Genomic DNA, 24,713 nt, shown 5'->3' on the forward strand with positions numbered 1-24,713 from the left:
ACACACACACACACACACACACACACACACGCACACACACACACACACACGCACACACACGCGCGCGCGCGCGCTCACGTATAATTTCCTTCACCTGGCTCAAAGTTGGACTCGAACAAGCGTAGAGTGGGCGCCCAGCACAAAGTCAATAATGCAAAACGAATCGAAATTATAAAATATATATAATAAATCAAGTGAAATTGAAATCATTTTTACTTCATTAATCTTAATCGGACATTTTTTTATCTTTTGTGAACGACACGCTCCGTGTCAAATCAACGCAGGCGGGAAGTGACCGACGTCACCTGACGCCTTCAGTATTGGAAAAAAATGACTCAAACATGATTGAAAAGAACAAGTTAAACAACGTGTTTGATGTTTGTGCTTGTGCTGTACAACTGAGAAAATTTTGAAATAGGCCACAACGTCAAAAAAGGCATTTTTCCGGTGGACAATTTTTATTACGGTTCATGCTTTTTCTTCTCTCATTGGTTATTCATGTTGACCATCACCTTGCACAACAGAAATAAAACAAAATAACTCGAAATAATCTACAAAGGGTTTTAGGGAAAAGAGTTGTACGTGAGACATCCTTTATTTCATGATCGTAGTGTGAATGATAAATTTCACCTTGCACAAAGAAAAAAAACAATGACTGGAAATTATCCAGTCAAAAATTCGGGCACAATTAAACTGTTCGGAGTGTCATCAGACGGCGTCGCCACCAGAGGACAGCACGGCCTCAAATAATGTATTCCACCTGATGACTAAAGCACATAGTGTGAAATTTCACTTCTTATTTATATACAAGTGTACTATGAAAAGTAAACAATTTGACAATGAAATTACGTTTCTCTGCGTTAAAATGTCAACAATGATCTTCAACCATTACGTACCTGCCAGTCAACAACAAGGGCAAAATTATTTGTAGAGCGAGCGGAAGAGTTATTTTAGTCGCTCCCAAAGCTCTAGTCCGACCCCTCCCGTAAAGTCAAAACAAACCCGGAGAGCGTGACCGAAAGTCGGACTCGATCAGCGAGCCGCCCCTGTCCGGCGGCGATGGCCCACCATGCCAACATCTCCGTGACGGAGAGCCAGTTTCGCTGTCCCATCTGCTTGGACGTCCTTCAGGACCCGGTGTCCATCCCGTGCGGACACACCTACTGCATGGCGTGCATCGACGGCTACTGGGACCGTGCCGAGCCGCCGGCGCACTTCAGCTGCCCGCAGTGCCGCGAGGCCTTCAGCCCCCGGCCGGTGCTCCGCCGGAACACCGTGCTGGCCGAGGTGGTGGCCAAGCTCAAGCCGAGAGAAGCCTCGGAGCTCTCCGAGCCACCCGAGCTGTACCTGGGCATCGCGGGCCAGGTCCCGTGCGACTTTTGCCCGCCGGAGAGCAAACTGGCGGCGGCCAAGTCGTGTCTGGTGTGCCTGGCCTCCTTCTGCGAGGCTCATGTGCTGCCCCACCGGGAAGTGGACACCTTACGGCGGCACAAGCTGGTGGCCGCCGTGGAGTGTCCCGCCGAGCGGCTCTGCGCGCAGCACCGCCTCGGACTGCGGCCGCGAGCCGGCGGGGACGTCGAGCCGGAGGAGGCCGCGGTGGAGTGGAGCGGAGACTGTCTGCTGTGCGAGGCCGACCGGGAGGAGGCGCACCCCGGGGAGGCTCAGAGGGCGCGGAGACAGGTACGGGCGACGACGAGACAATTCAAAAATGGGGTTGAATGCTGTCAAACTGCGCCTCAATTGAGTGGCATTATTTCGTGGAAGGACACAGGATGATAATTGATAGTTATTGGAATTGAGCTGTGAGTGCCGCTCGCTGATGGTGAAGTTGTACAGCACTCAACTGGCTTGGGTGCGGGCAGCGTGGCTTGGGTTCCCACTTGATGAAAAATGTGTCATTTTAGGAATTCTTACAAGATTGAAAATAGTTCCCTCGGTGATTTGAATGAGCCACCAAATTGTCTGTCTGCCGTCCAGGTTCAACTTCGGCAGTTTCATAGGATGGTTCAGGGCAAAATCCGAAGCTGTGAGCGAGAGCTGGAGGAGTTCCAGCAGAGCTTGGAGTCCCTCAAGGTACACTTTTTGGTACTTTTAGTTCTTGGGGTTAAAAAAAAAAAAGAATAAAAGGTTCCAAAAAGGTTTGCTCAATGCTGCAGACCCTGGCCCAAAAAGATTTTTGGAACCCTGGAAAGGAGTAAATTACCCGTGTTTGTGTATGTGTGTGTCTCAGGTGTCGGCATCGGCCGTTTTGGAGGACAGCGAGTCGCTTTTTGCTGACATGGTAACACGACTGGAGAAGACAAAGGCTGAGGTGAGTTGTCAGAACTTCAAAGAAAGTTTGGGTTACGGTTGGGTTACGGTTACAAGGGCAAGGTTTCAAATTAGTTTTTCTATTTGGGTTAGGGTCTCAAACAAGGCGTTACGTTTTAAAGTAGGGTTTCAAATTAGCTTCTGAAGCTAGGCTTAGCATTTTAAATTATTCGAGGCTGAAGGTTTGAAATTCAGGTTTTTAAGCCAGGGTTGTGATTTTAAATGAGAGTTGGGTTCTGAAGTTTGCGTGAGCATTTCAAAACACGGTTGGAAACGTCAACATGAAGTTGCTGCCTGCTTGGTGTGGCCGAAGGTGCGAGCGCGCGTGGACGCTCGCTCGCGAGCGTTGGTGGCTCGCGCCGAGCAGGACGCGGAGACGCTGGAGAAAGATCTGGAGGAACTACGCAGGCGAGACCGGGAGATCGAACAACTTCTTCAGACCCAGGACAGCGGGCACTTTCTGCAGGTGATGTCGTCGTGAGAAACGGCACCTTATCGCTTTAAAAATAAAACAACAACAACAATTTTGGTTCTTGAACACAAACATTTTGCCCAAATTCCTGCACCTCGAGACCCCAATCCGAGCCCATCGCGCACCTCGGCTGTTTGAGTGTCGCTCTCTCCCCAGCAGGTGGCGCCGCTGCTGTGCCTTCCCATCGCGGCCGCCGCCCGGCCCTCACCGACGTCTGGCCCCTCCACCGAGGCCTTCAGTGGGGCGAGGGGGGCCCTGGGGAGACTTCGCAGCCGCCTGGAGGAAGTCTGCAGAGAGGAGATGGACTCCATCAGCAGGGCGGGTAAAACACGGATGACCATGACACCCATACATACGCGCGGGTAACAGGGTAGGGAGGGTGCGTTTGTGCTTTAAGATTCACTTGACCTTCATTACCTCAATGTTGACGACCAAAAAAAAAAAAAAAAAAAAACAAAAAAAAAAAAAAAAAATCTATAGTGGTTGAACCCCAAAAGCGGGCACGCACGCACGCAGGCGGACATACGCTCACTCAACCGGTTGCGTTTGTCTTGCAGTTAATGAGAACAACGCGTCAGGTGGCGAGTGCGCGAAAGGTGAGATCACTCATTGGACAGCGATCTAATGATTTCAAATGACTGTTTTCATTGATGGTTCAGGTTTTGAGTGAGGATGTCCAGACAGAGTTAAGGTTTCAAAATGGGCTTTCAAACCCCCGTTAGCATTTTATACCAGGGTTAGGGTTTCAAATTAGGTTTGGATGCCTGGGTCAGCATGTGAAAATTTGAGTTGGGTTTCAAATCAGGTTTCAACGGCTCAGTTCCAAGTTTGGATTAGGGTTTTGGGTTAGGGTTTCAAACATGGGCAGCGTTCCCGATGAGGGCTTCAAAGTAGGCTTTCAAGAAAGGGTTACGGTTAGTTGTGAAGTTACAGTTTCAAATTTGGTGAAGAGTTTTTCAAGACGAGTTTCAAAGTAGGGTTTCGGGTCGTATTTCAAACAAGGTTTAATGCTTCGAATTATGGCTTTGATCCTGGGTTGCGATTTCAAGCCTGGGTTAGGATTTCAAGTTTGGTTCTGATATTCAGGTTGCAGGCCGTCGTTTGCAATTGAAACAAGGCCTGTGCTTTCAAATTAAGGTTTTGAGCCAGGGTTAAGGGTAGAGATGAGGTTTTTGAGCCACGTTTAAGGGTTCCAATTAGGGTTGGAATTAAATTAGGGCTTGAAACAAAGGTGAGGGTTTCAAATTAAGGAGCACCTAATAAAAATGTCAGTCGTGTGTTTGAAGGCGCAGTAAATGCGGCCGCCGAGAACTTCAAGCCTAAGCATTCCCCTCGCCATTCACGACAAGATGACACACAGTGTGAGTACTGCGTGCGCTCTCACGCTACCAGCTGCCCTGTTCAAAAACTGCATCACTTTTCCTCCTGTGCGTAGTGTTTGCCTCGTCGTTCTCTCCGTCCTTGCCGCTTCTGCAGCCGGCCGACCAAAGGATGAGGGCCGTCTTCCTAAGGTGTAAGTTCTCGTCTTCATCACCCCAAAAAAGTATCACAATAACAATATAAGCCTCTGGTTATTGTTGTCTGTCTACAGGTGTTGCTGCACTCTTTGTGTTCAATATGCTAATGTGCAACCACAAGAATGCTGCTCGTTTGGTTCACTGGTCTATGACGTTTTGCATTGTATGTTCACATAAGGCTTGAAAACACAACGTGTCATTTTCTTTGTTTGACATTTAGCTTGACAGTAAACATTCACCGGCAGTGGAAAGAAACAGCTTGAAGCAAGCACACTTGATATCGTTTTCGAGGAATTGCCTACGAGCTGACAGTGATGCTTGTCATCAAGTTCAAGTTCAAATTTTTCCTTGTAAGTCAAGGCACCAATCACCACCGTTTTTTACTTTTCTCAGGAAAAAAAAAAACAAAATGACAAACAAAAAACTTGTTTTGGTGGGGGGGCGGTACTAATACTACTTTAGTTATTTTACCAATTTTTACACTTTTATTTTGAAAAAAAAAAATTGGAAGCGTCCAACAGTTTTATTTCCTCAGAAAGCATGATGACTGTTTCAGCCGTATATTTTAATTCATATGAATGTATCCTCCTAAGATTCCAACTTTTCTTCGAAACAAACTTTTGTTTTTGTTTTTTCAAATTACAGCTGGTAATATTATGATGATTCTGACTTCTCATATAATTATGACTCAATATGACAAATTTTTATCTTGACAAAATCTGAGAAAATGGCATCTTTTTGGGGACGTGGGGGGGGTGAGCGTTCATTGTGATTAAATGTTATCCGCGGCCTCCTTACGGGCGATGCAAGGCGAAACGAACCTCGCTGAACGCAGGGGAGGGAACCTGAGAATGTCACGTCTGGATTAAGGAAAGTCACCGAGCGTTTGTGCTGATAGGATGACACCTTGTCGCTCATCAATAACTGATGACATCGCGGGTGTCTTTCGTCCCCACAACTGCAGATTGTCACCTCATCGGGGTCCCAAAAGGCTTTTCCCGGTCTGTGCTTTTGGGGTGATGCCGTCTTGTTTGGTCACCAGGCAGGTGATCAAGTGGTCGGTTCGAATTCGGGTTCTTGAAAGGTCTGGGAATGTTTTTGGGCTTGGGGTTTCGTGTTCTCATTGGCAAGCTTGTGACAGCTGGGGTTAGGTTACTTATTTAAGGGTGGTGTTACGCTTGTCGTTTGTCCTGTTAGCATTGAGGTCAGGCTTGTTGCTAAAGGTCGGGGTAGACCATCCCAGTCTTCTGTCTCGGGCAGTGGTTTCGGTGGTACCTCACAGGTAGAAAATGGAGTGTTCGAGTTGGGGCTCCTCTCAGGTGTGGAGTGCCGCAAGGTTCCATTCTTGGGCCTCTGATTTTCTTTTCTCTTGGGGCAGTCTTCTGGAAACATCCCATTTCATGTGATACGCAAACGTACAACGTAAACGTTCTTGAGTGTGTGTCGGGTAATCAAAGGCACGGATGTATTTAAAATGCTTTGCTTTTTAATGATACAAAGTTTCTACAATGATACAAAGACTGAAATCCTGTTGTTTGGACCTTGTGATGCCGCCACGGTAAACTGACCCGGGTGCTCAGATGCGAGCTCTGAAAACAACTGGAGTGAAGCTAAATATAAAACTTGATGCTTAGAGAAGTTCAGTTGTCGAGTCCAACTTTTTTCAACTGCCCAAAGGTAAACAAGTCCTCCTCCAGGGTTCGGTTACGATTGGGTTTCTTGTTGGGGTTGTTCGGTGAGGGGGTTGAGGTTCTTGTTGGGTTTGCAGCCTGTTTTGGCTGTCTCGCAATTTCAACACACCTTATTCAAATGACCAGGTTCGTTATCGGGCGTCTTCATTGCTTGCTGATGAGGAGCGAGACATAAAAGACGCAGGACAGCAGCTCTCGAGGATCCGAGCTGGACATGCCTGGTTCAGTCAGAGGTCTTGTTGGGGTTAGCTGGCTGTTAGGTGTCAAGGTTCAAGTTCTTGTTGGGGTTTGGGTGGGTAAGGATTGTTTTTGTGAGTTCTCATTTGGTTTTACTTCGGCTTGGTGTTCAGGTTCTTGTCCAGGCTATTATAGTTCTTAAGGAAAGGGGGGGGGGGGGTTGTTGGAGTCTTCTTAGGGTTGGTGTTCCGGTTCTTGGGCCAGGGTAAGTTGACATTTGGGCTCGGGCTGTCCTTGTTGCTTACTTCCTGTTTGTTGGTTATCTCAGTTTGCTGTCATCTGTCCTTGGACCCGGACACGGCCCACCCCACACTGGTGCTGTTCGACGGAGGCCAGGGGGCCCACTGCGGCGAGGAGCTTCAGTCGTACCCGGCGCACCCCCAACGCTTCGACTCAGTGGCTCAGGTCCTGTGCTGTCAGGGCCAGTTTGGCGACGCCAGCTACTGGGAGGTCGAGTGGCGCGGCGGCGGATGGATCGACATCGGCGCCACCTACAGGTAGACTTGTAAAGGGTGGGAGGAGGGGATATTTCCGCAAAGTTTCTGGTCAATTTCCATTGGAAGTTAAGCCGCGGCTATTTTTCAACCCTACTTTCAGGCGAATCGGACGCAAAGGCGGCGGAAAACCCTGTCTGCTGGGCCGCAACGAGAACTCGTGGCGACTTCGCTGTACGCATGCCGGTTACGCCGCCTGGCATGACAACCGTAAGACCACCGTGGCGGCGGCGCCGTGCCCGCGCATCGGCGTTTTCCTGGAGCGCCACAAGGGGGCGTTGTCCTTTTACAGCGTGTCAGACAGCGTGGTGCTGCTGCACACCTTCAGATGTGCCTTCTCGCAGCCCATCTATCCGGCCTTCCGCCTGGATCTGGACTCCACTCTGCTCCTCTGCCCTCCTCCAGCGTACTAAACGGCCGTGACCATCTCTCCAATTTTTATTTTTCAAACTACAGTGAATCCCCACAGTCACGGTTTGGCATGGCTTGTATAAAAATATTGCTTTTGGCGCAGCTTTGGTGGCCACTTGGTAACTATGTTGAACTGAAGAGGACGACCTTCATTTCGCCCTGTCTCATGGGGGAAAAAAAAAAGTGCCTTGCTGCCATTTTGTGGCATGCAAAGACAATTTCAAATCTTTTCGGATTGGCGTCAATGACATGCGGATATTTGCTTTGCGTCATAGTAGGGCTCACTTTAAATAAAAACCAAACTCCAAAGGCTGCCAAGTTCAGTGGGACCTCTGAAATCCCACACGGAAGTCAGACAAAATTCTGACTATTTTCCCCCACCCCCCAAAAAAAATATTTTCTCATACGTTCCCTTTGCCTTCATTCCCAAATTGTGCCTTTTGAACTTAAAAGTGTCATTTTCTTGGAAATTGTGACTTTATTCTTTTAAGAATTTGACTATTTCTTTATTTAAAGGCATTTTTTTTGCCACGACTGTTTTCTTGCAACTTTATCCCTCCTCCAGCGTACTAAACGGCCGTGACCATCTCTCCAATTTTTATTTTTCAAACTACAGTGAATCCCCACAGTCACGGTTTGGCATGGCTTGTATAAAAATATTGCTTTTGGCGCAGCTTTGGTGGCCACTTGGTAACTATGTTGAACTGAAGAGGACGACCTTCATTTCGCCCTGTCTCATGGGGGAAAAAAAAAAAGTGCCTTGCTGCCATTTTGTGGCATGCAAAGACAATTTCAAATCTTTTCGGATTGGCGTCAATGACATGCGGATATTTGCTTTGCGTCATAGTAGGGCTCACTTTAAATAAAAACCAAACTCCAAAGGCTGCCAAGTTCAGTGGGACCTCTGAAATCCCACACGGAAGTCAGACAAAATTCTGACTATTTTCCCCCACCCCCCAAAAAAAATATTTTCTCATACGTTCCCTTTGCCTTCATTCCCAAATTGTGCCTTTTGAACTTAAAAGTGTCATTTTCTTGGAAATTGTGACTTTATTCTTTTAAGAATTTGACTATTTCTTTATTTAAAGGCATTTTTTTTGCCACGACTGTTTTCTTGCAACTTTATTTCTGGGAAAAAAAAGAACTCATGTATTCTTATGTGACTGACTTTTTACCCCCTAAAATGTGATTAAAAAATTATTTACAAAAAAAAATCGTTTGCCCCTAAAAAAAAATTCTTCTCATAAAATCTCACGAAATTCTTCTCATAAATTTGAAATTTTACATCTCCAAAACACAGCTTTAACCCAAAGTATTTCATGTTCCAGAGGATTATATTTTGTAAGTGTTTTCAGTTTGGATATTAGAGGTTCCGCTGGGTTAAAAATAAATAAATAAATAACAAGCTCAGGTACGTTTTACGCTCTTGAAAACTGAGATGAGGTACCCGAGCACTGAGTGATGCCTTTTCAACCCAAAAAATTGAGTTTCAACTGTTCATCAAATCTGTATACAGAACGCATGATGAAAAAGACAAATACTGTATGCAATAATTTCACATGCAACTGTTACATTTACATTCACCGACAGGGAGCGCTGTGCGACACTTTAGTCCTCATGGTCTTGTTTGAAAGCTACTCGTTGACCAACATGTTTGCTTCTTGTGCATATAACAATAATAAAAGACCCACAAATGCCTCAAATGTTTGTTTTGTTAATTCTCAATGGGTATTGATGGTCTAAGTACTGGGTACAAAACAAGAAATTAAGATTATGCTTCTCATTTTAGGAGAATATTGTCATATATTTTCTGAGATTAAAAATTTGCAAAAGTAGGAGAGTCAAATCTTCAAGGAAAATGTGGGAATCTGGCGAGGCTACATGTGTCATCATGTCCTTTTGAAAAAAGTAAAATGACAAGAATAAAATAGTGTTTTATCGGGGTATCTTGTTCTTTGTAATTAAGGGTAAAATCGCTCATCTTTGTTTTTTCAAAAGTATGACTTGTGGAATAACACGTTTTACCTAAAAAAGTACAACTTCTGACATGAAATTGACACTTTTCTTTTTTGGATGCAAACCGATTTCTCGTAACAGCGTGACTTTTCTTTTTTAAAAATCTTGTAACAGTATTATTTCAAAAGAAATATATGAATCCGTGAAATACGGTATTCCTAATTTTTCTCCAAAAGGAAATTATGACTTTCTTGTTGAAATAAAGTCAGTAACGTGAGTTCTGAGAGATGGAAAAAACGCAACCGTTATTGTCGAGATATTACAATTACGACTAATATCGTAAATTATATTTTTCTCTCAAAGTATAAATATTTAGTTTTCCGTGTGGCATTTCGTAGAGACAGGGAGCAAACGATATTGAACATTAACGAACGTGAATATGTACGTGAAACGCGCCTTGCTTGTGTCTTCAAACTTAAAAGGTCATGAAAAAAAAATCACGCACGTCATTAACGATCGACCGATTAAAGCCCGCCAGAAAAGATTGGGGGTCAGGAAATCGCTTGTCACATGATACCTGGAACGTAAACACACATCACATGACTTTGACTTTCATTTGCCAACATGGCGGCGGGCTGCTGTCGGCTCCTTTCGCTCCTTTTGCTCCTCTGTGAAATTTGTTTCAGTTTGCCAGTCGAACGCCACGAAAATCTACGCGAGGACAAATGCGGCTATCAGGTGAGACATTTCTGGGCGCTTTTTTTGTGACATCATGCCGCGTTCAAGGCCATATATTTGAAAGGAAACTTGAAAAAAACGACTTTTCAGTCATTTTATGACTAAAATCGTCCATTCAAGCTCTGTGAACTGGAAATAGACACGCAGACGGTTCATTTTTTTTCGGTTAGGTCTAACCATTTTATGAAAACTGTTATGCTGTCGCGGATGATATTGATCGCTGTTTAGATTAGATGTGTAATCACACATCTTTTTTCTCAAATAATAATAACAGAGTTCCATTTTAAAATTTTAAATAAAACAGTGCGAACCTCGAATATTGAACATAACCATCACTCTTGATGATTTGCACGATTCTGCTCTTGATCACTATGACTGCACTATTGCATACTTTATATTGATTGAATAAATGTTTATTTCGAACATGCAGCAAAAAAGTAGCAACAGTCCGAAAGGGAGTGTCAAGAAGTCAAAGGTGTTGTTTAACCAACCTTCCCCCTCCAGCGTGACTTAAGATAAATGATCCAATCATGTTGCTCGATGAGTGTCTGGACATTGAGACATACCAAAGCAATGTTTTTGTGATACTGTTGCTTCCAACGACAGGGACAAATTCCGTGTGAGGTTTTAACTCACAGCCGGCAAGGTCAATTCGTTTGTTTTTGTTGTGGAAAAACAAAACACATACGCACACACTCCTTTATTAGTTGTTTGTGTGTGCATTATTGCCATTTATGTTGGGATGTGCGTACATACTCATTTGTTTGTTTGCAGTCCTGTCACGCTACAAAGGCGTCCATGCTGAACGTCCACCTGGTTCCGCACACGCACGACGACGTGGGCTGGCTCAAGACCGTGGACCAGTACTTCTACGGAGGTCTGAACAGCGCGTGCGCACATGCACCTGTGTGCTAAAAGACGAACCATAAAATGATCATTATCCTCTGTGCAACAGCTCATGATTCACCATCATCATGTTTTCACAGGGAGGTTGTGGGGGCGTGGGGGTTTGCATTTGTATATATTTTTTCCCTGCTCCATCAGCACTATGCTTGCCCTCAAACAACCAGTTTCAAAGTATTTTGCGATTTTTGCTTTGATTTCCGTGAGGGCATTTGCAGTGAAAACTGGTCAGATTTTTGTATATGATGAAGTATAATATGAATTTTTATCTTTTATCGCTTACATAGTGATTTAATACAGTCATCGACAATTCAACTTTTCTTGGCAATTTGAAATTGGAACTCATCGCATGTCCTCAAAAGCCACTTTCGTTTAATATATGATATCCATTTGATATAAAACCAGAACTACCTATTGTTTTTAATATGATAAAAATATGAGTGTATCATCTTAGTAAACGTGACATCAAATACTACAGTGTAATACAGGTACTCTTTTATCCCATTGATAGTTTATAATCTTGTTTTCTGATGCATATATCGTAGAATATTTTGTGTACATTATGTAACTTGAAAAAATGCATCATAGAATGGCTTGCATAAAAACAAGGGAAAAAAGTCAAAAAAAGCTGTGTAAGAAAACTTTGTTCAAAAATGTTAAAACAAAATTGAAAAAAAGTTCTCCCAAAATTATATAAATGAAAAAAAAAACCAATCACATAATTGACTAATCAACAGCAAGTTTTAATTCGGGATGGTTTTATGTGTCTCTGCATATTTTTGACCCAGATTTCTTAAAATGTTTTGACTTTTTTTCGTTTTCATGTTTTAAGTTTGACCTTGTGCAATACAGATTTTACATTAATTGATAGCTACAATGTTGATGTGAAAAAACTCCCACATGTAGTTGAACCTTACCTTTAATTTTTAAAGATGACTAAATGAATTGCATATGCTATTAGTGTGATAATGACAACGTGCTCCACTAGACAAAAACAACGAGGGCAGGAAAAAAATGGAAACATTTGTTAAATAAAAAGGAGCAAATCATGTCGAAAAACGTAGCAGCTCACAATTGTTTATGAACACAGTCAGAATTGTACCGTTTTCTTCAACTTTCAGTTGAAAGTTGTTCCCAGTAGAGTGACGTCCTGTTAGCAAGAGATGTGCGCAAAATGCAGGCCGTTTTCAGGCGTCCTTGTTGGTGTGTAGACCGTAACGACATCCAGCACGCCGGCGTGCAGTACATCCTGGACTCTGTGGTGGAAGAACTGCAGAAGAACCCCGACCGAAGGTTCATCTACGTGGAGACTGCCTTCTTCTACCGTTGGTGGCGCCGCCAGAGCTCCGACATGCAGCGGACGGTCAAGCAACTGGTCAACCAAGGTGCGTCCCCGCTTGGATTCCCTCGACCGGAACAATCCTGCGGAACGCCTCTCGCCCACCGCCCCCTCCCACCTTGCATCCCCTTCCTTACCCCAGGCCGACTGGAGTTCGTCAACGGCGGCTGGTGCATGAGCGACGAGGCCACCACCCACTACAGCGCCGTTGTGGACCAGATGACCATGGGCCTCAGGTTCCTCAACCAGACCTTCGGGCCTTGCGGTCGGCCCCGGGTGGCCTGGCACATTGATCCCTTTGGACACGCCCGGGAGCACGCCTCCATGTTTGCGCAGGTAGAAACAAACAAAAACAAATCACATGCCTTAAGATTGACAATGTAGTGTTGAATCTGTTTGCAAGTCTTGAATATAGCCTCGCTTAACTCCGCCCTTGCGTTTCTGCCAAAAGCAGCAAGGAATACCAAGGCAGCTCGCTACATTGCTAACATGACTTGCGGATGATGGAGCATTGCCAAAAACGAAATGTCACGGTTCGATGTTTTGATGTTGTTTTTTTAATCTACAATCAATTCAAACGAGTGATGATCAACTTAACCTGATGATTGCAGCCACAAGTGTTTTTTTTTTTTTTTTCATCGCTGCAAACTTTACCGCTTGAGTGTCAAAATAATACCGCCTCGACCTCAATTTGAGGAGGGAAAAATCCTTGAAAAAGTCACCCGTGTCCTGCTCCAGATGGGTTACGACGGCTTTTTCTTCGGGCGAGTGGACTACCAGGACCGGTCCCGGCGGATGCGGGCCAAAGAGCAGGAGCTGCTGTGGAGGGCGTCTGACAGCATCAGCCCACCGTTGGCCGACCTCTTCACCGGTAACAGAACAATGTGGCAGCCTGTGGGCGTGATCCGATCTTTCACGGCTTTTCTCATCCTAGAAATAATGACGATCAAATGCAGGTCATTTTGTTTCCTTTGTGATGTGAGAGTTGAACCACGAGCATAAAACCAAGGGACTGTACATCCTAAACTGTGATTTGAGATTGTATAGTGATGTGGTTTCACCTTAATAGGCGGCCTGAGGGCAACCCTAGCGAGTTTTGACACCCCCGGTCTTCCCCGCCCTGACAGGGATCCTTCCCAATGGGTACAACCCCCCCGAGGGCTTCTGCTGGGACCAGTCCTGCGACGACCCACCCATCAAGGACGATCCCGACCTGGAGGACTACAACGTGAATGACGTGGTGGAACGCTTCCTCAACATCGCAAAAAGTCAGGTGAGAGCACTTGAAGCGGGGCTTCACAAACCCCTCCAAGTGGAGAAATTTTTCTGAGGGCTCACCCCAAATCCGAACCTCTATCACACATAACGACCATGGATCGTGTAGGAATTCAAAAGTCTTAATGGAGAAAAACTGTCGCTATGTGGTGAGAATCAAGTCTTCCTCCCGGCCCAGTCTCTGGTGTACAAGTCCAATCACATCATCATGACCATGGGCTCGGACTTCCAGTACGAGAACGCCAACCTGTGGTACAAGAACCTGGACAAGTTGATCCGCTACGTCAACGCCCGGCAGTCCAACGGAAGCCGCGTCAACGTCCTCTACTCCACGCCCTCCTGTTACCTCCAAGAGCTCCATCGGGCCAACCTCTCCTGGTAGGACCCAAATGCTAGCCCACAAGCGGGGGGACGGCGTAGAACCGTTCTGGGTTTCCGCACAGGGCCCTCAAGACCGATGACTTCTTTCCGTATGCGGACGACGCCCACGACTTCTGGACGGGTTACTTCAGCAGTAGGCCGGCCCTGAAACGCTACGAGAGGCTCAGCAACAGCAACCTGCAGGTGGGTTCCTGGATCAGATCCAGATTCTGGAAACTGGAAACCACTCAAATGTGAGGATTTTTTTTTTTAGACCTGTAACCAGCTGGAGGTTCTCGGCGGCCAGGCTTCTACTAGTGGACCCTTCGGTCAGGGCGACAGCCTGACCTTGAGTAAGTCAAAATGATTCCCTTTGCCTTTGTCAAATCTGACCGCTCATTCTTCCCGGTCCAGGGAGAGCCATGGCGGTAGCTCAGCACCACGACGCCGTGTCAGGAACCGAAAAGCAGCATGTCGCCAACGATTACGCCCGGAGACTTGCCAACGGCTGGCAACGTTGTCAGGTACAGTGGACGTCACACTTCAGGAATAGCGGCACGCTAATGGAGGTCCTCAATGGGGTTCAGGTCTGGGAAATGTCAAGTCTATCCCCATTGAGTAAAGATGTGCATTTCCTGGATTTTTTTCCTCTATTTCGGTGTTCGGTTTGAAAGGCAATGCCGACGTGTAAGATGCAAAGGAATTTTCTGGTGGTATCAGTGACGGCTGAACAGCAGAAAAGCTCGACGCAGGACGAAGTCGACCAGGCGCGTCATGCAGAAAGCATCTGTATGGAAGCCCGGACCGGGGTGGAAAGTTTCATAGCTGACATCTCCGGGCCCATTTTGTCGAAAGCAATTGCACGATATTTTCTTGAGTATCGTGGGAATGTAGAATCTCAACGGGGTTCGGGTCTGGATGAGATTTTGTGGCTACGAAACCACTAACATTGTGAAAATCCAACGATACCAATTTCACATGAGTGAAGATTCTTGATGGGTTTCGGGTCTGGGTGAGGTTTTGCGTATCCTTGAAGCTGTCAATTTGAGGTTTTTCCCTCAGTCGGCTATTTTATGCGTGTCGTCTCTTTGATGCGGCAAAACGTTGTCAGTTGATGGTTCTTCCCGTCTCCAGGTTGTGGTCAGCAACAGTCTCGCTGCTTTGAGTGGCTCCACTGCTGAGCGGGTGTACTGCAACAGCCTCAACATCAGCGTGTGTCCCATCACCGAGTCCAGCAAAAAGGTAAAAAAAACGGCTTTAAATCTTGCCGTCAACTTTCCTGATGCACGGCTGCCTCCTCCAGTTCTCCGTGAACGTCTTCAACCCCCTGGCTCGGCCCGTCTCCTGGCCCGTCAGGCTTCCGGTCAACGGCACAACGTATGTGGTGGCTGACGCTAACGGCAAGGCTGTGGACTGCGAGGTGATTCCGATCTCGGGGACCACGCGGGACGTGAGGAGGAACCGTGGCTTCGCCGTCAACGAGCTCCTCTTCCGGGTCCGAGCCCCGCCGCTGGGCTTCAGCACCTACTCGGTGTCCCTGCTCCAGGACGGGCCTCCGCTGGCCTCTACAGGCTACCATGTGCCCAAATCCATCTGGAACAAGGTACAGTATGAGGTTACAGTAGGGTTACCAACCACAACAACAGATTTTTTTTGATATCTACAGTATCTACGCGTGACCTTTGACCCAACGACGGGCCTCCTGAGCGGCCTGGACAACTTGGAGACCAAGCAGAGCATCGGCCTGACACAAAACTTCTACTGGTAGGTCTCTGAAAGCTCATCAAGTGAACCAAATGATGAATATTTGTGTGACCTCAACGCTTGCAGGTACAACGCCAGCGACGGAAACAACTCAAACAGCAACCAGCCCTCAGGGGCGTACATCTTCCGACCCAACTCCTCCACGCCGTTTGTCATCAGCAAGACGGCCAAGACGGAGACAATACAGGCACGGATTGTTACGCTTTTTCAAATTTTGAATTCAGAAGCCAGTTTTATGTCGCTCACGTGATATTTAGTCGACAGATCCACAGGAAAATCTCAAGAAGCCACGCCTGGAAAACACACAAGTCTGCCATTTTGAAATGTTAACAACATATCCTATTGGCAACAGTAAATTACGTAATCATTACTTTCGTCATTGCCTCTGGGTGGAGCCTGGCAGCAAAGTTCAATGACTTGAAAAAAATAAAAATAAATACAACTCCACTACAGGAAAAAACAAAACAAAAACAAAAAAAACACAGCAAAGCTGGCATTGTGGTTCGAAGCAGCCATTTTTGGCTCCATTTGGGGGAACGTGGTGTCGTCATGCCCTTCGGGGTCTTTTGGGAAAATTCTTCCCTCAAAGCTAGTGACTTAGCGATACTGGTGAGAAACATGAAATTTGGGAGGCATGTCAATCAAGAGGAGCCCCGTGAAAAATTCTCTTGGACACATGGCAAAAAAAAACCCTAAAACAAACAAAAAAAAAAACAAAGAGCAACATATCTCAGCTCAAGTCCTACTAGCATGGTCTTTCCCCTTCTCAGACGTCAGTGATGCAGGAGGTGAGGCAGTGGTTCGCCCCGTGGGCGTCTCAGGTGGTTCGTCTCCATACCGACAGCCGGGTTCTAGAGCTCGAGTGGACCGTGGGCCCGATTCCCATCGAGTGAGTGGGGCCGGCCTACGATTTGTGTCCGTGGGATCATTGGGGAAATCACGTCCATCTTCTTTCATCAGCGACGACTTGGGCAAGGAGGTGATCACTCGCTTGGACACGGACATCAAGTCTTCAGGAATCTTTTTCACCGACTCCAACGGGAGAGAAGTTCTGCAGAGGAAGTAAGCCGTCAAGTTCTTTCTCGTGACTCTCAGCTGTGCTTAATCGGTATTCAGCGAACACTGAATGGAGATGTTCAATTGTGCTCACGGTGACGATTTTTGTTGCGGGCCCGCAGGAAAGACTTTCGACCCACTTGGAACCTGAAACAGTCAGAACCCATCGCCGGGAACTACTACCCGATCAACTCCCGTGCCTTCATCAAGGTGCGTTGCATGTGCTCAGTAGAATGGATAATTGCACATTGTTAGGGCATATCCCGTTTCTGTTCAATTTTCCCAAAGCTTAAAAGAAAATCAATTTGACATGGACTCAGGAAACAAAGTCAGATCATTAAATGTTAGCAAACCATGTAAGCATAGATAGCTAGAGAACATCATAATTCAATGGCAGCCATTTTCAGACCCTACTTTCCCCAACCATGTGTATTAAAAAAAACAAACAAACACGAACCTGGGATTGGATGTCTGGATTCTTAAAAAAAAAAAAAAAAAGGACCTTGGCATTGAATGAGTTAAACTAAGCTAAGCTAGGCTATGGGTGCTACGTTGGCTTCGGGTCATCACATTTACAGGGCACGTGGTACTGCATCTGATGATGACATTGGTGTGTCAGGAGTAGTATGCACACCTGAACATTTTCAAAACTTGAACATGTTAAAATGGAAATGTTCATCTAATTGCTAAGCTAACAGCTTGGCTACCCCGCAACTTGAAATTCAAGTATTTTTTTGCAAATGCTAGCATAATGCTAATGCTATCATTAGCTTGTACCCAGTTCATATTGAATCAACGTCAAGTTTCTTGAGTTTTCCTGAACCAGGAACTCACACAGCAGCTTGTTCGTTTCATTTCCTGGTTTGTCACTTCCTCTTCCTGTTCTCTCCACCTGAGTGATCCTCAATGTTTCAACGGATATTCAAAAAGCCTTAAAAAGCACTGTATTGAATCTAAAAACGCGGCTTTAATTAATTGGCATGAGCATGTCTTACGTCAATCGTTGACACCTCGCTTGGGACATGGTAACCATCTGCAACTCCTCAAATGTTTTACATAATGCACGCACAATCATTTGGAAAATTTTGTAGAAACGTGTCCGTGTGTGTGTGTGTGTGTGTGTGTGTGTTGCCAGGATGACAAGGATCAACTCACTGTGGTGACGGATCGCTCTCAGGGTGGAGGCAGCATCCAAAACGGCTCCCTGGAGATCATGGTCACATTCCACACACACACACACACACACACACGCACACGCACACATGAACACAACAGTGAAGTAAATGCTCAAACATGCACAGAAATAAACCAAAAACACATCATCTCACACACACAAGCACATGCATAAACACACACGTGACGGATACACGTGTAAACACACACACCTAAAAACAAAAGACAACACACAAACACATGATGACAAACAGGTTAAGAAATGAAAAAAAAAACCCCACACAATCCAATACATGAAACCATGAAAAGCAACTCGCACGCATAACCACACAAAAATAACATGCCAATTAAAAAATATAAGACCAAGAAACACCACCCAGACATCACATCCATGTAGTTGCGTCGCCCCAACAACAGCTCCACCGCCGGCTGCTGTACGACGACGTCCGCGGTGTGGCCGAACCCCTCAACGAGACTTCCGACGTCTTCCCAGAGGGTCTGGTTGTGCGCGGCCGCCTGCTGCTCTCGCTGGACCACCCGGCCAGCGCCGCCGACACGCACCGCCCCCTAGCCGAAGAGGCGGTACTGCAGCCGCTGCTCACTTTTACTGAGGGCCACCTGCACCCAAATACGAGACTGGAGGTGAGTGATGGAAATGGAAAATATCTTTCTTTAATCACCGGCTATTGTGTCTCAGAATACCACCCCCCCCCCCCCGCATAAAGTTATGATTTCCTGAATTCACCCACCCCTTTCACTTGTATTTTACTTTGACGAAAAGCAAGAAATAAAAATGTAGTTCTCAGGACTACAGGCTGCACTGCCCCCTGCTGTCCATCTCCTGACACTGAGCCAGTGGGACGACAAGTCGGTCCTGCTCAGGTTGGAGCATCAGTTCCAGAGCTGGGAAAGCAAAGCCAACTCACAACCGGTCACGGCCGACCTGCAGGTTATTTACTACTTTCCCAATTCCGACATTGAGAAACGACACACATGCTCTGCTTCTTTGAATTCTGAAAGTATACTTTTATAGCGCCGTCTGGTGATTTTGCTTCTGCGCAGAAGCTGTTTTCCACTCTGGAGGTGACAGGCGTGTCCGAACTCAACCTGTCAGCTAATCAGTGGAAAGAAGAGATGAAGCGTTTCGATTGGAGACCGCAGGCTGGTACGTGGTGGCATGACTTGAGGCAATCTTGTCCACCCCCCCCCCTTCCTTTTTAATTTGTATTTTTTCTCCAGTTGAAAAGCAGATGAAAAAGTCATTGGAGGACCCCTCCATGTGGGAGGTCACCTTGCGCCCGATGGAAATCCGAACCTTCCTGCTCAGAGCGAATCTCAGATAGCCAATCCTGCGCCGGCTTGGTCAAGATGAAAATGTGGCGGCCATTTTCCAGCAACTCCTGAGCCACGAAACTGGGGAAAAACTACACCGCCACAAAACCTCATGAGACATGAGAAGAAAAGTGACATGAGCTACCATTTTTCACCTAATGTGATAAATGCTTTTATATTGATTTTATATCATTCAAAAAAAATGCAGTGGGAAATAAAAGTCAATCATTCTTACTTGTTAGTTGCCCAACATATTCCACTTTTTTATTCCACTCTTAAAAATGTTGTGTTCCTTCATACTTGCTGGACACTATTAGGAACACCTGCGCAATCAAAGAGAACCAAAAATTCTGCGGGGGTTTCTTTTTAAACAAAAAAAATTTGTGTTTTTTAAAATCAGTACTACTCTGTGTTAATGCAAACTGAGCAATACCATCTTTGCAAAGGCAGAATGTTTCTCTTTGCTTGTGCAATGTTACCCAATGAGGTATCCTAAAAATGACCACTGACAAATTTCAAGTTAGTCAGGCTTTATTGGACCGTTACAACAGTCAGAGCCCAAAAAAAACAATAGTAATTAAAAAAAATGTTTTTTTGATTGTGAAACTCAACCGACTTTACCGCCTCTCTAAAATAACTATGAAAAAAAATTGTCTTAATTCACTCCATTTTCTCTTCGGTGATGCAGTCGGGGTCGTGCGAGTATGAGCATTCGTCGCCATACGTGCACGTGCCCTGAAACAAAGACAAACGTTGACCAGCCGAGTTCAGTGTGAAAGGCACCGACAAATCAATCTTGGACACGGGAGAACCGACCTGTTTGAACTTTTTGCAGGGGAACCTCTTGAGCTGAGACGAGTCTGTAATCTGGCCCTTGCGCTTATTCTGGTTCTTCATGCGCCTCTGCTGCAGGTTGTTGGAGATGCCGCCACTAGGGGGCCCAAACACAACCAAGCAGAGGACAAAAAGACACATTTGTACTTTGTGGGGACCTGAACACCGTGCAGTACGAATACAGTGGCTAGGGATCGTTTTGTTACCCTGCTTTTGCTCTGGCTTTAGGTCCCCAAAAGGCCTGCGGGTTCTCCTGGAAGCGGGTCAGGTGGCGCTGACGGGACTGGGGGTTGGCGTCGGCCCGGACGGTGAAACACGCTTCAAAGCTGAAAACAAATAGATACAGTGAACAAAACGGCCAACGGAGCAAATGTCCATCGGTGAATTTCGTCTCACCTGGGCTCGGTGGACAGGATCTTAAAGGCGGGCGTCATTTCCGAGAGCTTCTCCCGTTTCACCGGGTTGCTCTTCTCCTGCGGACAGGACGCAAATTAGCTGAAGAAAGATTTTTTTTTTTAAGCCCTCCGCCAAGGCTTAAGCATCATGGGAGAGTAGAGAAAAGATTCTCAACCACTTTACATTGTGATTCTATTTCAATTAACAGTCTGCATATTATTATTCAAAGCAAAAAAAAACAAAAATCTATATTTGTTCATCTCTCCGTGGCAGCGACGTACAATGAGAGGCGGAACAATTAAATGCTCTTCTAGCTGGCAGAAGGTACCATGAACCCACGCAACCACCTGTTGCAGTTCAGACTACAGAATCCACGGACAGATTTCCCACGCATGAAAACTCATAACTTAGCGACGATTTGATTTCAGCCGAGTCAAAAAAACACAACTGTGGTGAAGACTCTCCACAACAACCCGAGCTAAAGTTAGCTTCTGCCGAAAATACAAAGACCTTCAACAGTTGAGATGTATCCGCCAAGTTCAACACGCAGTACATCCTTGACACCAATTACAACTTTCCTATTATCCAGGCGCCACCTGATGGCATCTTTGGGCATAATAGAAAGTGTTAAAAAAAAAAATCATAACACCCAAAAGATGTGACGATTTTTCGACAGATAAAACAAAATAACACTAACAGGTAGCACAGAAGAAAAAGCATCTTACCCAGCAGCGCATGATGTCCCAGATGGCGGCGGGCGGTGCGTCCGTCTTGATGGCATTTTTGCAGGCATGCGAGAGGGAAACTCTGTAACCGGCGTGCAGCAGCGCAGATCTGAACACGAGTTAACGCTTCCTTAATGAGGCGGCAAACATTTCAGAGATACTCAGTCAAAAGTATCGAGCACAAGTTGGCACGCCCGCTAAAGAGCTCCGTATTCTCCCAAGCAACAGATGAGTGACCCCTAACAGGATTAGAATACAGTAATCCCTCATTTATCGCGGTTAATGGGGACCGAAACCACCCGCGAAAATCCGCGAAGTAGCGACCCCCCCCCCCCCCCGTATAGGTACATGTACATGTGTATGAGTATAAAAAATATTTATAAGGCCAAATTTAATTCTATACGTGCATGTAGAAATAAATTTTGTAATAATTAACATTACTTAATGCTGTATACATGTATGAATAAGAAAATACAGTCAACATATACATGTAGTACAGTATATGTTGCTCGATGTGACTCGCTGTTTTGCGGACTTTCGCTGCTTCTCGCGGACCGTTGTCGGACATTTTGCGGACTTAAAAAAAAAAAAAAGTTTTTTATGAAAAAAATTTAATGAATACGTTTGAAAAAAATCCGTGATGCACCGAAGCTGCGATAAACGAACCACCACGAAATAGCAAGGGATCAACTGCAGTTTGTTTTCAAACCCGCTTCATTTGAATAAGTTATGCTTTTGAGCAAGTTTATTCCTATTTTCTTTGTAATTTTTTAAAATGCTTTTGCAAACTCAAATTTCTAACTTGAACCCTGGTTGAAAAAAATAGAGTGAAACCGAACCTTTGCTTGAAGCCTTAGCCCAAGCTTGAAACCCTCAGAGAGGGCTCATTTGAACCCCTTGTGTCAAACCCTAACCCAGGACTGAAACCCTCATTTAAAACCCTAACCCCTACAAAATGATCATTTGAAATCTTAAACCAGATTTGAAAACCTCGTTGGAGCCTGCAACCTTGATTTGACACCTTAGTTTAAAACTCTAAACCTAATTTAAAACCCAAACCTGCAAACCACTGTCATCATCTCGGACAAATGCGCACTCTTCCTGGACACATCTTGAAAAGTCAGCAATTTGTTCCATATTCAGACCATGCTGTCTCACGTAGAACCGTCACCAATTGACGCTTCGTCGCACGGCGGAACCCAAACGTTGGTTCACGTTGCGTACCTGAACTGCAGCAAAGGTGGCGTATTGCAGTGTATGGTACTGCTCAGACTATCCACCGTGTAGTACAGGGGCGCGTCCTCCAGCTCCTGCTCATCACAAACCAGCAGGTGGCGTCACGCTGACGGGAAGTTGGGAACAGCGTGTCGAAAAAAATGATAAAATAAAATTACCTCAGTCACCATACTCAGTATCCCCTCGATGCGCTTGGACGTCTCAAAGCGAGACGGGTTGGTAGAAACGGCGCTCAGAACCTTCTGGACGAAGGGCCGGTCGTGGATGGCTTCTGCCCAGATCGGACCGCCCAGCTGGGAAGAGGCCACACGCGACAGATGAAGCGTTGAGTGCGGGCGTATGACAAAGTTCAATGCATTCGTTCAAAATAAAAATAAGAGTAAAAAAAAAAAATAAATCAGAAATACAAGATTCAAATTAAGCAAATTCATCTGCATAAATAATTTTGAAAAATTAATCAAAATTCTATTTTGGGTTAAAAAGAAAAAACACAATATCTTATAATAATAATTTCTCAACATTGAAAATTACAATCTACAAAATTGATTTGGGGTTTGAAAATGTTTTGGGGGAAAAATAAGTAAAATAATACAATTCAATAAAATTGACTCACAATGTAAAAAGGTATGACACAAAATATATATATATTTTAAATATCACACCTTTTGACAGTTTTTTATAAACAAAAAACACTGTAAAATGAAAAAAATGTCACTGAAAATTTAAAACTTCAAAATGACATTACTTTAATACATTTAAATACATTTAAAGCTGAAATTGAAATAGGTTGAAAAAAATTTGTGAGGCACAATTCAAAATTGTTTAAATTAAACGACACAAAATAAATTTTAGGCCAAAAACATGTTGTCAATCACCACGGAGCACAACAAAATTGAATCATACATATTTTTTAGTGGAGTAAACGATTCCCAAAAAGAATCTTTTCTTTTTTGTTGTCATTTTAGGCTAAAATGTGCCCCACCTCCAGCCCCATCGGGCAGACGCTGACTGTGACGTTTCATTTGTTCCCACCCATTTTGAGTGACTTGCACAAAAAGCAGTCAAAATCTTCACCTGATGCCTCTGACCACAGTGCTCGCATGTTGGTCCCACCGGTGGTCCAGTGGCTGCCGAGTACTTCATACTGAAATGGACAAATCACAGTCAGCCGAAGAAACTCGAAGAACAAGTCCCAAGTTCCACGACGTCTCACTGTTTGCCGTTGTCGGTCCTCCTGCCCATCTTCTGCAAGTGGAACGACCCGCAGCCGACACAATTGTAGATCAGAGCCTGTTTGCTGCAACGCATCGGTTCGCCGTTTAACTTGGAACGGACGCTTTCAACTAGCAATGGGCAACTGAAGCTTCATGAAGCACTTGTGATAGTTTTGGACTCCTCTTGACGGCACTGTTGCTTTTAACTGTGCTGGCGAGGGCCATGACGGATGGCAAAATTACGACATGCACCTGTTCATACCATTGAAAATCTCACAAAGCGTATCGTCCCGTATCGAGTTAAAGTCGAACCTCTCATTTCAACGTACCCCGTTCACAACATTTCCACCCCTGTGACGTTCACATTTCAAAGTCTCGATTTCACGGAATTCATTTTCCATTGGCCGATTTTGCTGACAACGAACAACTTTAGAACATAAATTTCATCACGACCAGATCACCCCCCCACACACACACCAAATAGTGAAATCGGCCTTCGTGACAATGAACCGCAGAAAGCTAAATGCCACCGCGACCTTGCTTTTGAACAAGACGTACATCGCAAGATGAGCCAAAATAATTTATAGTCGCGAAGTCGCTACATCGCTCCGTTTTTCTTCCACTTTTGCCATACATCACGGTACACTCACGTGATCACATGATGTCGCAAACAAACCACATCAAGTCATATCTCATCTGATCTTGGCAGCACTGACTTGGGCTATCCAGATCCGCAATGATTGTCTTGGTATCGCATCGCGTTCATGATATACCGTACCTGGCTGAGTTTTTGACGGCGGCTTGACCCGTGAAGACGCGCACAAACACCCGAATGTAGAAGTCCACGCTGACGGACAGCAGCGGCTGAATGTATCGCTGGTAGGCGTTGGCCCGCTGGTCCAAACTGTGCAGGATGATGCGCAGAGCCTGCGGAGAGCAAGACGCTCTTGGATGTGCAATGCTATGACGTGCGGCAGGTGCGAATTGTCCTTTTACAAAGTCGCATCAAATTTGAAAAATGATTGCGGGCTAAAAAAAAAAAGATGCTTTCAATGATAATACAAGTGAATTCTGGTGTGTTTTCATCGCGCTGCATCACACGCCATTGATTTGACAGATTAAAACATACTGTGAAGCCATTCCAGGACTAACAAGGCTCCCTTTTTGACTGACGCTCACCAGCTCGTGGCAGTACTTGGCTTTGATGGAAACGGAGCCGTATTTGCTGTAGCACGTCTCGCCGCTGTTCCCCGCTAACACGGCCATGTCCGTGCACGCGG

At 45.4% G+C, this 24,713-nt stretch overlaps 3 protein-coding genes and 1 long non-coding RNA gene across 6 annotated transcripts in view; 2 read left to right on the forward strand and 2 right to left on the reverse strand.

The window, feature by feature from the left end:
* Positions 1-38: 38 nt before the first annotated feature.
* On the forward strand, positions 39-7,303 carry LOC109511055 (E3 ubiquitin/ISG15 ligase TRIM25-like). Of its 3 annotated transcripts, none has more exons than XM_019861790.1 (10): positions 212-1,680; positions 1,978-2,073; positions 2,231-2,311; positions 2,624-2,776; positions 2,942-3,104; positions 3,340-3,378; positions 4,069-4,143; positions 4,218-4,325; positions 6,496-6,724; positions 6,825-7,303. In XM_019861790.1, exons 1-10 carry the CDS (start codon positions 1,060-1,062, stop codon positions 7,132-7,134), a joined length of 1,875 nt encoding a protein of 624 aa, XP_019717349.1. In that variant the 5' UTR covers positions 212-1,059; the 3' UTR covers positions 7,135-7,303. The 3 variants fall into 3 exon arrangements, with proteins under 3 accessions (XP_019717352.1, XP_019717349.1, XP_019717350.1); XM_019861791.1 differs by having other exon boundaries at positions 215-1,680; positions 4,218-4,295; XM_019861793.1 differs by lacking the exon at positions 3,340-3,378 and having other exon boundaries at positions 39-1,680.
* On the reverse strand, positions 2,719-11,905 carry LOC109511068 (uncharacterized). Its single transcript, XR_002167231.1, has 4 exons — positions 11,832-11,905; positions 10,583-10,730; positions 2,908-3,069; positions 2,719-2,808 (listed from the first exon to the last, which is right to left on the reverse strand). It is a non-coding gene; the product is annotated as an uncharacterized LOC109511068 (long non-coding RNA).
* Positions 9,642-19,262, forward strand: man2b1 (mannosidase, alpha, class 2B, member 1). The gene is made up of 22 exons (XM_019861788.1): positions 9,642-9,826; positions 10,601-10,703; positions 11,941-12,114; positions 12,211-12,404; positions 12,807-12,939; positions 13,196-13,341; positions 13,522-13,721; positions 13,787-13,907; positions 13,978-14,056; positions 14,118-14,227; positions 14,838-14,945; positions 15,007-15,306; positions 15,370-15,467; positions 15,534-15,654; positions 16,238-16,356; positions 16,428-16,529; positions 16,646-16,733; positions 17,659-17,739; positions 18,114-18,338; positions 18,496-18,645; positions 18,759-18,861; positions 18,936-19,262. The coding sequence occupies exons 1-22, from the start codon at positions 9,713-9,715 to the stop codon at positions 19,037-19,039; spliced, it is 2,973 nt and encodes a 990-aa protein (XP_019717347.1). The 5' UTR covers positions 9,642-9,712; the 3' UTR covers positions 19,040-19,262.
* Positions 19,263-19,541: 279 nt separating this feature from the next.
* trmt1 (tRNA methyltransferase 1) overlaps positions 19,542-24,713 on the reverse strand; it is an 8,609-nt gene continuing 3,437 nt past the window's right edge. The window contains exons 6-16 of the mRNA XM_019861808.1: positions 24,613-24,710; positions 24,212-24,360; positions 23,433-23,516; positions 23,294-23,363; positions 22,378-22,512; positions 22,208-22,293; positions 20,984-21,092; positions 20,259-20,335; positions 20,069-20,188; positions 19,845-19,959; positions 19,542-19,763 (exon numbers count right to left, since the gene is read on the reverse strand). Of these exons, the coding sequence (XP_019717367.1) occupies positions 19,689-19,763; positions 19,845-19,959; positions 20,069-20,188; positions 20,259-20,335; positions 20,984-21,092; positions 22,208-22,293; positions 22,378-22,512; positions 23,294-23,363; positions 23,433-23,516; positions 24,212-24,360; positions 24,613-24,710 (1,118 nt within the window). The 3' untranslated portion in view covers positions 19,542-19,688. The remainder of the gene's footprint in view (positions 19,764-19,844; positions 19,960-20,068; positions 20,189-20,258; positions 20,336-20,983; positions 21,093-22,207; positions 22,294-22,377; positions 22,513-23,293; positions 23,364-23,432; positions 23,517-24,211; positions 24,361-24,612; positions 24,711-24,713) is intronic.

This window comes from Hippocampus comes, unplaced genomic scaffold (genome assembly GCF_001891065.2).
Source record: "Hippocampus comes isolate QL1 unplaced genomic scaffold, H_comes_QL1_v1.1 scaffold7, whole genome shotgun sequence".
Lineage (NCBI taxonomy): Eukaryota > Metazoa > Chordata > Actinopteri > Syngnathiformes > Syngnathidae > Hippocampus > Hippocampus comes.

Excerpts from the sequence above, each read along its gene's own strand:
- man2b1 (XM_019861788.1), top strand. The coding sequence starts at position 9,713 with ATGGCGGCGGGCTGCTGTCGGCTCCTTTCGCTCCTTTTGCTCCTCTGT. Across the intron at positions 13,342-13,521 it reads TCAACATCGCAAAAAGTCAG|TCTCTGGTGTACAAGTCCAA; the intron begins GTGAGAGCACTT and ends CTCCCGGCCCAG. Across the intron at positions 14,057-14,117 it reads GGGCGACAGCCTGACCTTGA|GGAGAGCCATGGCGGTAGCT; the intron begins GTAAGTCAAAAT and ends TTCCCGGTCCAG.
- LOC109511055 (XM_019861790.1), top strand. The coding sequence starts at position 1,060 with ATGGCCCACCATGCCAACATCTCCGTGACGGAGAGCCAGTTTCGCTGT. Across the intron at positions 3,379-4,068 it reads AGGTGGCGAGTGCGCGAAAG|GCGCAGTAAATGCGGCCGCC; the intron begins GTGAGATCACTC and ends GTGTGTTTGAAG. Across the intron at positions 4,144-4,217 it reads ACGACAAGATGACACACAGT|TGTTTGCCTCGTCGTTCTCT; the intron begins GTGAGTACTGCG and ends TCCTGTGCGTAG.